Source organism: Notechis scutatus, chromosome 6, assembly GCF_049901735.1.
Source record: "Notechis scutatus isolate UNSWTSFEM ecotype Mainland chromosome 6, rNotScu1.2, whole genome shotgun sequence".
Classification (NCBI taxonomy): Eukaryota; Metazoa; Chordata; class Lepidosauria; order Squamata; family Elapidae; genus Notechis; species Notechis scutatus.
Genome location: NC_142014.1, coordinates 74,960,540 through 74,975,539, shown reverse-complemented (window position 1 = coordinate 74,975,539; position 15,000 = coordinate 74,960,540). Strand labels below are relative to the sequence as shown.

The 15,000-nt window shown below is 41.4% G+C and overlaps 1 protein-coding gene across 35 annotated transcripts in view; it reads left to right on the top strand.

The window, feature by feature from the left end:
- Positions 1-15,000, top strand: part of CELF2 (CUGBP Elav-like family member 2) — a 587,571-nt gene that overhangs the window by 329,455 nt on the left and 243,116 nt on the right. For 6 of the 35 annotated variants that reach the window (XM_087968867.1, XM_087968866.1, XM_087968862.1 and 3 more), the window contains exon 1: positions 8,412-8,542. The exons of 27 other annotated variants lie outside the window; for them this stretch is intronic. In XM_087968867.1, the coding sequence (XP_087824993.1) occupies positions 8,538-8,542 (5 nt within the window). In that variant the 5' untranslated portion in view covers positions 8,412-8,537. Of the gene's footprint in view, positions 1-8,410; positions 8,543-15,000 lie in introns of those variants that run through there. 2 more of the 35 variants (XM_087968853.1, XM_087968846.1) reach the window with 1 other exon arrangement.

Genomic DNA, 15,000 nt, shown 5'->3' with positions numbered 1-15,000 from the left:
ATGTTTTGCTTGTCATCCAAGAAGCATCTTTAGTTCTGGACGGTGGAGAATGAAAACATTTATATCTTTTGCAGTCATCTAGTTCTTAGCATACAGTCAGAACCGGAGAAGCTTCTTGAATGAGAAAGGAAACATTTTCAAGGGGAAAAAAAAAAACCCAAGAAAATCCATTTGCTTTTTGGAAAAGCACCTTTGGGACACTGTTGCAAAGGCTCCCATGCGCTTCAAGATAACAACCGTCTAGAACAGCGGTCTCCAACCTTGGCAACTTTATAAACCTGGAGGACTTCAACTCCCAGAATTCCCCAGCCAGCTGGAGACAAGTCGTTCCACTGGTTAATTGTCCTCACTGTTAGGAAGTTTCTCCTAATTTCCAAGTTGCTTCTCTCCTTGATTAGTTTCCATCTGTGGCTTCTTGTCCAGCCCTCTGGTACTTTGGAGAACAGGTTGATCCTCTTTGTGGCAGCCCCTCAAATACTGGAACACTGCTATCATGTCCCCCTTCTTTTCTCTAGACTAGCCAACCATTCTTCATATGTTTTAGCCTCCAGGCCTGTAATCATTTTAGTTGCTCTGCTTTGCACTTTTTCCAAAGTCTCAACATCTTTTTTTTGTAATGTGGTGACCAAAATAATGTGGCCTTACTAAGACTTTATAAAGTGGTACTAATACATCACGTGATTGTGATTCTATGCCTCTGTTTATACAACCAAGGATTGTATTACCTTTTTTTGGTTGCTGCCGCACACTGCTGGCTCATGTTTAAGTAATTGTATACTTAGGACTCCAAGGTCCCTGTCAGAGTTTCCGTTTTTGAGCCTGGTTTCGCCTAATCTGTACTTGTAACTTTTTTTTTTTTTAATCATGTGACCATGGAGATTCTTCAATGATCATAAGTGTGAGGAGCAGGTTGTAAATTATGTTTTTCAGGGCCATTCTAACTCTGAACAGCCATTAAATGAATGAATTTACAACTGTTCCTTGCCCTTATAACCAGCATCCCCAGTTATGCGATCAAAATTCAGGTGCCTGGCAACCAGCGACTACTTACAATGGTTGCAGTGTCCCAGGATCATATATAACCTTTCCAGCTGGCTTCTGACCAGCAGTGGGGGGATCTGGATTTGCTTAAAGACCATGTGGTTTGCTTAACAACTACAATGATTTGCTTAACTGCCATGGCAAAAAAAAATAAAATACAATAAAACCATGCGTGATTCACTTTGCAAATCGCCTTACTTAGCAACAGAAATTCTGGGAGGCCTTGGTGATCATACATTGAGGACTACCTGTGTAGGTTCGAAATAAATACCAATAGTTACGTGGGTATCTTTCTCCTGCTCACCTAAATGTAATTTTTACTCTCCATCGTCCATCAGGGCTGCAGAAGCAGATTGGATGGGGTTTTTTTTCACAAATGATTGATAAGGTGACCAACCGCCCTCCTTTAGGGAGGACAGTCCTTCTTTTGTAAGTTCTGTCCTCTCTTGAAAAGTGTCCTCCTACCTGTCCTCCTTTTTGATATTTGAAGACTAATCTGTAAATCTCCGTATTTGATCGATGCCGATCTGATCTGTTGTGTGTGATGTGACGTATTTGTATTTGGCATGACGATTCGTCAAGGCTCGGTACAGTGCGGTGAGACGCGATTATGAGATCCATGCGCTCCGCACAGGAGAATTGTTTTGAGAGAGTGCGCCCCGTGCAAGTGGCTTCATTTTTTTTCCTTCAATTTATTTGTGTCCTCCTTCTCACTGTAAAAAAGTTGGTCACCCTACGATTAAGCAACAGACTATCCCAAACCACATTTTAATGGAGAGCATTGTGCAAATATAGGCCGTCTGATTATTGATGATTCAGGGTGTTATGTAACCTTACACACACACACACACACAGAGAGAGAGAGAGAGAGAGAGAGAGAGAGAGAGAGATTTGAATAAATTATGCTTAACTATGCAGAAATATATTTTCCAAATATTTTGGCAGTGCACAACTGACCTTGCTTGAGTCAACTTGAGCAATTGGCTTGGAAAGGCACCTGCTGGGGTGTTCACTTCATTGCAGAAGATTTGCAGTCATGTTCCCTTAAGGCCCATCAGTGTCTCTTTTTTATTTATCGAGCTGAAAAGAAGAATTGCTGTCAGCTTTGGCCCAGGGACTGAGTTTGCAGTAAACTTTTTTCCTGCTTGCATTTCTTGGATCCACAAAGGACTGCACTGCAATTGTTTTACATATTTATTTTTAAATAATCAGATATACCTATGTATATCCAGGCTGTTTAACTCCCTTTTGGAGGTAAGCACTACTATGCAAAGGACTGAAAAAGAATAAACGGATTAAGCGGAATAAGTGAAGAGTGAGGAAAATGAAACAGGAGTATAGCTAGTTCAATTTGTATCATGGAGTTTAAGCCATGGTCGACCAGAGTCTATTGGAGTGGGCAGCCATCACAAATTTAATTAAATAAGTGGTCAGCATTAGGTGGACTTTTATCTTCTATATATATATAAAAGTGAAATACTACTCACGCATCATCACAAAATTTCCAGAACCGTAAAGCCTACAAACTTAAAATTTGGCACATATGTTCCTCTTGGCTTCTAGATGCTCACTAAGAAAGGATTTTTCGAAATGATCTTCAGAACATTAGTATTTCCTATATTATTATTAACGCATTCTGATGCTAAGGAGTTCTACTTCCTCCCCCCACCTGAAAAGAAATCTCTTCCAACTGCAGTTCAGCTAAGTTTCCTCCCCAAAAACTTGCCCCATCACATAGTTTCATAGCACAAGTACCCTACCTACACACACACACACACACACACACACACACACACAGACCCCTCCGTAGCCCAACATGGTTTTGATAAAGTAAAGCTTTCACAGGGTGCCTTTAGATAAGATGGAGGAGAGATTAAACAGCATTAATTGTACTTGTGACACGGGATACGTTGCTTGCTGCTTCAAAAGAAAATTTTGTTGAATATGGGCTTGTTTGGGCCAGTATGGAACGCATACAGTGACAATGCAATTTTATCTCAAGCATTCTGCTGCTATCCTATGCGAGATATGGATTTCTAATCTGGAGACTAGTGTGCAAACTAACATAGCCAGTTTGGTGTAGTGATTAAGGTGCTTGTCTAGAAATCAGGAGACAGTTGAGTTCTAGTGTTGCCTTAGGCATGAAAGCCAGTTAGGTGACTTCAGGCCAATCACCAGGAGACTGTGAGTTCTAGTCCCACCTTAGGCATGAAAGCCAGTTAGGTGACTTCAGGCCAATCACCAGGAGACTGTGAGTTCTAGTCCCATCTTAGGCATGAAAGTCAGCTAGGTGACCTTGGCCCAAACACTAGGAGACTGTGAGTTCTAGTCCCATCTTAGGCATGAAAGTCAGCTAGGTGACCTGGCCCAAACACTAGGAGACTGTGAGTTCTAGTCCCATCTTAGGCATGAAAGTCAGCTAGGTGACCTTGGCCCAAACACTAGGAGACTGAGTTCTAGTCCCATCTTAGGCATGAAAGTCAGCTAGGTGACCTTGGCCCAAACACTAGGAGACTGAGTTCTAGTCCCATCTTAGGCATGAAAGTCAGCTAGGTGACCTGGCCCAAACACTAGGAGACTGTGAGTTCTAGTCCCATCTTAGGCATGAAAGTCAGCTAGGTGACCTGGCCCAAACACTAGGAGACTGTGAGTTCTAGTCCCATCTTAGGCATGAAAGTCAGCTAGGTGATCTGGCCCAAACACTAGGAGACTGTGAGTTCTAGTCCCATCTTAGGCATGAAAGTCAGCTAGGTGACCTTGGCCCAAACACTAGGAGACTGAGTTCTAGTCCCATCTTAGGCATGAAAGTCAGCTAGGTGACCTTGGCCCAAACACTAGGAGACTGAGTTCTAGTCCCATCTTAGGCATGAAAGTCAGCTAGGTGACCTTGGCCCAAACACTAGGAGACTGAGTTCTAGTCCCATCTTAGGCATGAAAGTCAGCTAGGTGACCTTGGCCCAAACACTAGGAGACTGAGTTCTAGTCCCATCTTAGGCATGAAAGTCAGCTAGGTGACCTGGCCCAAACACTAGGAGACTGTGAGTTCTAGTCCCACCTTAGGCATGAAAGTCAGCTAGGTGACCTGGCCCAAACACTAGGAGACTGTGAGTTCTAGTCCCATCTTAGGCATGAAAGTCAGCTAGGTGATCTGGCCCAAACACTAGGAGACTGTGAGTTCTAGTCCCATCTTAGGCATGAAAGTCAGCTAGGTGACCTTGGCCCAAACACTAGGAGACTGAGTTCTAGTCCCATCTTAGGCATGAAAGTCAGCTAGGTGACCTGGCCCAAACACTAGGAGACTGTGAGTTCTAGTCCCACCTTAGGCATGAAAGCCAGCTGGGTGACTTTGGGCCAATCACCAGAAGACTCTGAGTTCTAGTCCTGCCTTAGGCATGAAGTCAACTGGGTGACTCTTCTCTCAACCCAATCCACCTCAAAGGACTATTGCTGTGAGGAAACTAGGAGGAAGGAGTATCATCTATGAAGTAGTATCATGTATGAACATTGCCTTTAGTTACCTATAAAATAATAAAGACAAAACAAAAATCAAATCAATCAATAAATATTGTTGCTCATGTCCTACCAACTTAATTGCTCTTTCAATATTAACATATAGCCATTGATTGCACCATATCCTTACATTCTTTCCACCTCAACTCTTCTCATTTTCTCTTAACTTAGTTAAATAATGCAGCCTTTTCTCAAACAGGTTCTGTTCCAGATGTTCTGAAATTGCAGCTTCCCCCCTTTTCTCATCCCAACACACATCTGGGAGGCCTCAGTGCTGGAAGTTTGGGCTGAAATGCAGATTTTGCAGAAACATGCTTGCGAACATGCTTCTTCCTTCCTTGTTTTAAGAAGCTTCTTCTTCTATGGCTTTGTCCCCTTTTGGGTTGTGTGTCAATTTCCTCCCCAAATGTCTGCTTATCAGATTTAGGGTGAGCCAAGCGCACCCTGTGCTCGCTTGCGAGGAATGATTTCAGCTGAAGTAATACTTGATTTGCAGCTTAGATTCACACAACATCCGTTAAATGTTGAAAACTTCTGGGTGGATGGAACTTGAAATAAAGGTGGTGAATTGTGTCGATATAGATGTACCAATAGAAAAGAATATTTGTAGCTCAAGTTTGAACTGTGGGGTCTTTGGTGATCTCTGAGCTTGGTTGTTTTCTTGCAGACATTTCATTGCCCAGCTAGGTAACATCATCAGTGCTAGAAAGGAATGGGGTTTGTTTTCTTTAGTATACAAGTGGCTCGCCCTGCCAGTGTTGGTGGAGAAAGAAGAATGTGGCTTCCGAGAACCAGCATTGATAAGGCAAGCCGCTTGTATATAAACAGAGAGCAAACCCCACTCCCTTCTGGCACTGATGGTGTTACCTAGTTGGGTAATGAAATGTCTGCAAGAAAATAGCCACATTCAGAGAGCATTAAGGACCCCACAAATCTACTTACCTGCATCTGCAGATTTGCTTTATTATCTTGGCTTGGTATTGTCCTGACAGCAATGCTGAAGGCCTTTGAAATTCAATAAAAAGTAAAATTAAACCTGTCAAAGTGGCAATCCTAAACCCGTTTGAATTAAGATTCAATCAATCTTGCAGCAAGATTCATGTTTACTCTGATATGGCATGCAAAAAGTTTTCATGCATGATCTGTAGGACAGAAGAATCTCAAGGGGCTAAAATACAAATAGTCCTCTACTTACAACCGCAACTGAGCCCAAACTTTCTGTTTCTAAACGAGACTTGAGTTAAGTGAATTCGACCACATTTTATAACCTTTCTCGCCACCGTTATTAAGTGAATCTGGCGTCCCTATTTTTCAGTGCCGTTGTAATTTTGGACGGTCACTAAACAAACTGTTGTAAGTTGAGGACTACCTGCTTTTTTGTTGCAATGTTTTTTGAAGCCTTTCCTGCCCCTTCTCCTCTCCTTTAGGAGTATCTCTTCCTTCTATCCTTTTATCTATTTTATTTTATTTTTTAATCAGTTTTGGCCCTTGCCATAGCTGAGACATCCCTTCAGTTAGAAGAGGACTTCTTATCCGACCTAGATAACCATGCATTCATGAGCACATCTAATTTACAACTCTAGCAATTTTAAAAAAAAAAAATGTTAGAAATGGGCCTGTCCGTACATGCCACGGATTTTTCTGGTGGACGAGGGAATCGTTGTAAAATTAGACTCTGCCATGCAGGAAAAGCTTGGAGCACTTAAGTTCCTTTTGCAGTAATATTTCTTTTCTGAGATAAGCATAATAATGTGTCACATTAGCCTCCACCGTTATGCTTCAGGGCGCAAGGCACTTAGGTGACGAGTGAAACAAGCAATTAAGTGTTTATTATTGAGGTTTGCCATCCGGACTGGCGCCTGGGAGAGGAACTTGTGAAAAATGGAACACAGGAAACCCACCGTAAAGCTTGTGATTGAGTTGACATGGTTTTTTGGGGGGAGCAGAGATAACAAAATAACAGAGTTGGAAGAGACCCTAGAGATTGTCTAGTCTATCCCCCTAGTCAAGCAGAAGACCTATACCATTTCAGACAAATGGTTGTCTAATCGCTTCTTAAAGACTCCCAGTATTGGAGCATTCACAACTTCTGGAGGCAAGTTGTTCCACTGGTTAATTGTTCTAACTATCAGGAAATTTCTTCTTAGTTCTAGGTTGCTTCTCTCCTTGATTAGTTTCCATCCATTGCTTCCTGTTGTGCTTTCAGGTGCTAGTTTGATTTTTTTTCCCCCCTTTCTACTGCCTAAGGTATAGTTTTCAACTTTTTCTTCTTCATGGACTGCCTTTAAATACCTTTTGTAGCCATGAACCATGGTCACGGACCACCAAGACTTAACTCAAAAATTTAAATCATAACATTTGTTCAAGTCTTCATGGGGCATGGTTTTAGAAAGTAACGTGAGAAAAAAATGGTATAATTGGATCGAATTAAGACAGATAGAAATTTAAGGAATTAAAGATAAGCAACTTATAGATTAAAGTTATATATTCGCACAAAATTGTAAATACTCACAAAAGATAGAAATGGATGAGATGGATGTCACAAAATTGTTAATACCATGATATTTATTTTTTGTTTTATTTTTAAAATATACAAAAGACTAATAAAGTTTATTAGAAAGAAAGAAAGAAAGAAAGAAAGAAAGAAAGAAAGAAAGAAAGAAAGAAAGAAAGAAAGAAAGAAAGAAAGAAAGAAAGAAAGATGAGAAATATCCTGTGGATCAGTGGTAGGATTCAAAAATTTTTACTACCGGTTCTGTGGGCATTGTTTGGTGGGAGTGGCAGGGGAAGGATACTGTAAAAACTCCAGTCAGAGGTGGGATTTGCCGGTTCTCTGAACTACTCAACATTTCCGCTACCGGTTCTCCAGAACTGGTCAGAACCTGCTGAATACCCACCTCTGCCGTGGATACAGAAGGCAGTCAATGGTCCCACTAGTTTCACTCTTTATAACCCAATGGATGAACAGTTTCTCAGGATCTCCTGTCCAAAACTACCTTTTGCAGTTCTTGTAGAGTCCTATCCATGCTATCATTGGTATTATTAGGTCTTCTTATTTTCTTAGTTACTTTTTCTGCCTTTGCCTTTTCCAAACATGAAGTGTCCTCTTCAAAGATCTCCCATTGCCATGGCTTATAGGAACCTCAAAAACTTCTCAGTCTCTGCCTCTCTTAAGAGTCCATGGAGACTCTTTAGAATCATCCAGGTCATGGCTTTCAGGAGGCAACCTGACTTCCTTGTATAAATCCTTCCATTCCCCCACCATCCAGTCGGAGCTAAAGAAGCTTCTTGGATGAGAAGTGAAACATCTTCAAAGAAAGAACAAGAAAGTCCAGTTGCCTCCTGCAAAAGCACTTTTGGGATGCCTCTCTTAAGAGCTCTCAAAATTCAAATCTCTGGGTAAAAAGAAAGGAAGGCACTTTGTATATGGTTTTCAATATAATGTATTGACTGTTTATTGAAAGAACCAAAGAGCATATCTTCAGACTGGACCATTTGCATTTGAGAAGGCTCATTTAACCAAGGATAGAAAAGTGACTTCACATTTGTTGCACATTTAACCTCTAGCCTCCATCAAAGTCTTAAGAACGAAACTGAGTTCCACCATTGAGTGCTAATAACTTAAATAAGTTTCTTTACGCTTCTTTCATGAACCGACATGAAAGTAGGAAATGTAGATCCTTAAAAAAAAAAAACAAATTAAAAGGCTTCCTAATGAAGTAGAAGACCTTCTGTTTTTTCTTCTTCTTAAAACCACTGATAAAACTGCTAGCATTTCCAAAAAAAAAAAAAAAGCATTGACTTAGTGCAAAAGGGTCTCTCATCAGTAACGGAAGCTGAAGCCTGTGACGAAACCACAAAGGAAATGGAGAGGCCATCGTGAAACCTTTGGGTTGCACACACACTCAGAACTACCCAAACTGTTGCAACGCAGCAAAAAAAGAAGTGTGAGGAACTGGCCATAATTCTCAGATCTGCACCAAGACATGAGGTAATGTGTCATTTTGCCTTTTTTCCCCCGTCTCTTAACGTGTCTTCTATTTTCATTTGTGAGAAGCTTCTATGGGACCCGAAAGGTGCTGAGATGTTGAGCAGCAAATCCCACACCAGAGGCTGCCCTGCAAAAATCGGTGTCGTTCTTCTTTGAAGACTCGGTTCTGGTTGTGGAACATGGCAGCAAGTGTTAGAACAATTAATTAATTCACCAATTAACCATGAATGAATTAAAAGTCAGACCAATTAATCAGCAGAACGGCTTGCCTTCAGATGCTGTGGGTATTCCAACATCTTAAGATATTGGACAACCGTTTGTTTGAAATGGCGTAAAGTCTCCTGCTTGAGCAGGGGGTTGGCTAGAAGACCTCCAAGGTCCCTTCCAACTCTTGTTACTCTTCTATTCCTGGGTTGAAAAAAGGAAGGGCTTCTTTTCATAGAAGGTAGCCTAGCCTTTGTCCATGAGGTAGAAAAATTTGAAATTGCTAAAATGGTTTTCACAAGTTGAAAAGTTTTTAACATGTCAGAGATCCTGTTGCTTGTTCTTGGGGAGGTGTTGAGTTTCCAATTTTTTGTTTTTAAATTTGTTGATTAGTCCTGCAAGTGTTCCAGAGGTTCTGAATTTGCTTTCCTCAGAAAACACGATCCTACCGCTGGAATAATCAAGTAACTATATTGTTACTTAATTATTATAGTGTTGTGGAAATGTTACTCTCACACCCATTTTGAAAACTAAACAGAGTGTATGTGGGATCGGAGGCGATTATTATGGTTCGTTGTACAGTCAGCCAGATGTTTAAACTGGACTTGGCCTTTTTGTCCATCTGTCCCAAGGATTCTTTGCAGAAGTGCCACCAGTGGATTAGCAGCCATGTTGTGTTTTATCTATCTTTCACTTTTATTCGCCTCCCTCTTTCTCTCCTTCCTCTTTTGCCTTCTTCTGGTTTCCCCGCCGATACATTTGAAGCTTCTAGGATTGTTCCTTGTCATGTGAAACTACTGCTTTAAGAACTTGATATGAATCATCTGAAGGGATGGGACTATTTGTACCCTCTTTCCGTAACCATAAAAGAGATTCTGAATTTCAAGTCCCAACTAACTGCTGTTTAGTTTCTCTCTCTCAGAAGAGTTCATCTATCTCCTCGAAATATTTGACGTTACATATCTTAACAGCCGCCAGAATAGCGTATGCATAAGTATGGAAGACACCTAATATCCCCAGTGAGGAATTAATATTATAAAAAATAATAGAAAGTGCCAAAATGAATATGCTCACATTGAAACTGAAAGAAAAAGAAGACTGAATATTTCTTAATTTGGAATAAACGGTATGATTGGGTAACAAGCAGAAATAAGATAGGAAACTAATCTGTAAGAGACCTCAAGAAAATGAATTGTAAATATGTAGAATATATAAGAATATAAGAATAATAATTATGGATAAAGTTATCAATCAATATTAGATAAATGTAAATATAATGTGTTAAGCTAGATAAGATAAGAACCTGCATAGATGTCAAAAAATGCTGTTGAAATCATGATGTCTTGAATTGTAATAATGGAAACTTAATAAAAATATATTTTTTTTAAAAAGAAGAGCTTCTACTTTACGGCCAACTGCTTTAGAAAACAGCTAAGGCAAGAGATTTACCTTCAATGCTCTGAGTCCACTAAATTGCCCCTTACCTACAGATAGTCCTCGACTTACATTTAGTGGCCGTTCAAGTGAGTGGCCTAGAGGTGGAGCTCTCGTTTTGCACCTTACATCAGTGGTGGGATTCAACTTTTATTACTACTGGTTCTGTGGGTGTGGCTTGGTGGGTGTGGCAGGGGAAGGATACTGTAAAATCTCCAGTCAGAGGTGGGATTTGCCGGTTCTCCAAACTACTCAAAATTTCCACTACCAGTTCTCCAGAACTGGTCAGAACCTGCTGAATGCCACCTCTGCCTTACATCCATGATGGCAAACCTATGGCACGTGTGCCACAGGTGGCACGCACAGCCATTTCTATGGACACGTGAGGTCCAGCCAAACTTACCTGCACTGGACATGTGCACTGGACAGTTGATTTTCGGCCCATTTGAGGCTGTTTTCGGTCTCCTCGAGGGAAGCCTCTGCAGCCTCGGGAGATTGAAATACGGACCTTCCGAAAATACCAGAAATGACGAAACGGGCCCGTTTTTTGGCCTCCAAAGGCTGCAGAGGTTTCCCTCGAGCCTCCGGGAGGGCGAAAACGGCCTCAAACGGGCCGAAAATCAACTGGGAGGCTCACGCATGCGCAGTGCAGGTAAGAGGGTGGGCCAAGAGTGTTGTGCGTGCATGCGCGGGGAGGGGAGGGGCGCATGGCATTGCTTTCGGCACGCCACAACAAAAAGGTTCGCCATCACTGCCTCACGTGATTTTGATTCCTTGACTACGTTTATACAACTAAGGATTGTATTAGCTTTTGGGGCTGCTGCCACACACCGACAAGCGTGAAGCAAGACAATTATGAAGCGGGAGTCATAAAAGTGAAACTTATTTTTTCCACTGAAAACACTTCGCATCTCCCTTGGAATTTTGCATCCTTGGAAAGGGCTCTCCAAACAGGTCTGATTACGATAAGTACAATACGTGTTTTTGAAAATTGCTTCCTCTGCAAAGGCACTATGGGAACCTCGTCAAACAAAATAATGCCAGCGTTAGAAAGAGTTCTGTTTCAGGAGAAAATTTTTTATAAAAAAAGAAGAAGAACCCGAGAGAAATAACATCTCGGCGAATTGCATCCGTGTTCCTCTGCTACCTTTTTGTGCAAAGCCTGACCTGTTAAAGGCATTCTGAAGGACACAGGTGTAATGTGTGGAAGCAGTGTGTGCCGTCTGCATTTGGTGTACATAATGATGGCTGGAAATAACGACCTCCAACTCGTTGCCTTTCAAATGGGCTTGCTTGTTCTGCATCTCTATTCCAGTGAGGTTGGCAATTGGGTTTGTCTACAGGTTTCCTACAGGTGAGTGACTTAGGGAATCTGGAAAATTCCTGCCAGTTTACAATACATTTGAGGATGGAATGCAGCGTTTGAAATTGCATCTAAACTCAATGAAGGAACTGCCAAGCAAGCTAACAGTAAACAGGTCAACCAAAGAATATCTAAGATCAGTTCCACCTACACGGACAGGGCAAACCACTAAGAGCAGGGGTTCCCACCCTGTGGGCCACTGCCCACTACCGAGCCGTGGCCTATTTGCAATTGGGACGTGTGAGTGGCTCACTGATGTGCGCGCAAACATCTCTCTCTGCTCTCTTTCCTTTCCTTTTTTCTTCTTCTTTCCAACCTTCCTTCCTTCCTTCCTTCTTTCTTTCTTTCTTTCTTTTCTTTCTCTTTCTCTTTCTCTTTCTCTTTCTCTTTCTCTTTCTCTTTCTCTCTCTCTCTCTCTCTCTCAATCTATTTCTTTCTTTCTCTCTGTCTTAATCTCTCATTTTTTCCTTTTCCTTTCTTTCTTTCTTTCTATTTTCTTTCTCTCTCTGTCTCAATCTATTTCTTTATTTCTTGATTTCCTTCCTTCCTTCCTTCCTTCTTTCTTTCCTTTTCTTCTTTCCATCCATCCTTCCTTTCTTCTTTCTTTCCTCTCTCTCTCTGTCTTAATCTCTTTTTTTCTCTTTCTCTTTCTCTCTCTCAATTCCTTCCTTCCTTCCTTCCTTCCTTCCTTCCTTCCTTCCTTCCTTCCTTCCTTCCTTCCTTCCTTCCTTCCTTCCTTCCTTCCTTCCTTCCTTCCTTCCTTTCTAGACATCTTCCATATAGCAGGTACAGAGAGATTGACTGAGAACTAACTGCACTCGCAATCTGTCTTACTTTTAAAAACCCAGCAGCCTGCAGCATCTATTTTGGTATGGTTGTCTCAAGTTTGGGCTATCAACTTGCATCTAACAACTTACGTTGCTTCCCCACCCAAGCTAGAGCGTCTGTATGACCTCATGGATGACTTTTGAGGCTTGCCAAGACATGGATGTAGCCAGACGTGTCACACACCCAAGCTGCTCCTTTTTTAACGCGCAAAATTGCATTTGGGTTTTGTTTGGGGTGGAGGGTATTTTTTGCATTCGATTTATTTTGGACATAATATCGCAAAAGGTGTTTTTTCCAAAAGGCAAATGGACTTTTCTTTGTTTTTTGCTGAAGACCTTTCACATCTCATCTAAGAAGTTTCTTCCGTTCTGAAGGTGCTTCTTGGATGAGAAGCGAAATGTTTTCAAGGAAAACCAAAGTCCAGTTGCCATGATCTACATAACTGAGAATCTCCATGGACCTTTTGACATCATGATTAGCAAGTTGAATTCTTCTATCAGCTGGCTGTAAATATCAAGTTGTCCAGTTGGCCGACCAACCTAAATCAACAAAAGACAATAGAAGACTCTTGAAAGAATAAACTAATATACGTGGTTTTTGTCCCTGCTCTCTAAAATAAAATCCGACAGGTATAATACCATTAGGGGTTTTATTAATGGCTGTTAGAGGAGTGTTAGCAAAATATTCGACATATCTAAAAGAAAAACTGACCTGATAAAGAATGGCCTATTGCCTTAATAAAATAATATTTATGCTCGTAGTAGTAGCCATAGCAATATCTGCTCCTGCTCCTGCTACTACAGCCGCAGCTGCAAATTTATCAACTGTCTGAGACAATTTGCAGAGGAGGACAAGGCATAAAAGCAACATGTGGAAGTTAACAGTATAAATTTAAATTTTACAGGGAGAGAGAAAAAAAATGCAGTGAACAGCAATGGCAGATAAAAGCAAATTAAAGTAATGATTGCCAAGGCCAGTCTACCTTGGGTTAGATTATCCAGAAATTAGATGAGGGTGTATTCTAGGCAACAGGTTGAAGTTTTCCACTTCTAATTAGAGCGTCCTGCCTCCTGTCCACTAATTGCATGAAGTCTTCCTTCTATTGCTTTTCTACAGTGTGTCATTTATCTGTAAGGGGCACTGAGGAAAAAGTAGAGTGAAGGCAACCTTTGCTGTCTTCTCCCTCTCTCCCACCCTCTCTCTCCTCCCCTCTCTCCCTCCCTCTCTCCCCTCTCCCTCTCCATCTCTCTCCCCCCTCTCTTCCCCCTCTCCCCCCTCTCTCTCTTGTGTGTGTGTGTGTGTATTTTTCATTCCTGGTGACTATCTGGACACGTCCTTCTTGGAAAGATTTTAGAAATGTTTTGGCATGGCCTCCTTCCTAGGCCTGAGAAGGATGGGTTGAGAGAAAGTCACCCATCTGGCTCCACGCTTAAGGTGGGACTAGAATCCGGGGTCTCCATGTTTCTAGCCTAATGCTTTAACCACTACACCAAAAGGTCTATGGGAGATTTTCAGTCAGTGGTGGGATTCAAAAAAATTTTTACTACTGGTTCTGTGGGCGTGGGCTTGAGCTGCCAGTTTGAGCTCGTGATGAAACTAGGAGGTAGCGAGTTCTAGTTTCACTTTAGGCATAAAAGCCAAATGGGTGAATTAGGGCCAACCATCAGGAGACGCTGAGTTCTAGTCCCACCTGAGGCATGAAAGTCAGCTGGGTGACTTTGGGCCGGTCACTCTTGTCTCTCATCCCAACTCACCTCCCAGGGTTGTTATTGTAGGAAAAATAAGAGGAGGAAAGAATATGAGGCATGTACACTGTCTTGAATTATTTATAAAAAAAATAATAAAGGCAGGATTTTTTAAAAAAAATTAAATGTAAAAATGCATCTTAGATTCTGACTTTGTGGAAGACAAAAAAAAAAAGAAAGGAATGAGACCAATGAATAACTAGTCCTGGGTTAGGCTGTAATACTTTCTCACAAATACGAAAATTGTAGAATTGTGTTCCTTTGCTGATATAAGATGTATTTTTTTTAAAAAAAAAATGCTATCTCAGCTTTCTCCAAATCCTTGCAACGAAAGACAACAGTATAGCTAAACCCAGCACAATCCTGCTGTTGCTCCACTCCGGGGTCACGTCTGACCTACATTTTATAATCTTGATGCAATTTGTTTATTTTTAAAATCTAATGCATAGGCTTTATTTCCATGGCTGTGTTTTACAGGGGTTAAAAAACAGTCTTGGGTTTCACTGTCTTGGCGCTTAAGGCCAAACTTTGGCATCAGGAGATAAACTGGCTTCAAATGGCATGTTTAATTCTTGCCAGCCCGTTTCAAAAACGAAACGGCAATCAGGTTGTTGTGACTTGAATTGTGCTTACATGCTCACATTCCCTAGTAATGGGTTTCTCCCTTTGCAAATAGTGACATTTGGTGTCATGGAGAAGGAGGAATCCCACCTTTCTGATGTCAAAGATCAGATTGCACGGCTCCATGATACATTTTGTGCTGAGAAACCTGTTGCCATTCTTTAAAGCAATAGCACTTAGACTTATATACCACTTTACAGTGCTTTACAGCTCTCTCTAAGCAGTTTTACAGAGTCAGCCTGTTGGCCCCAACAATCTGGGGC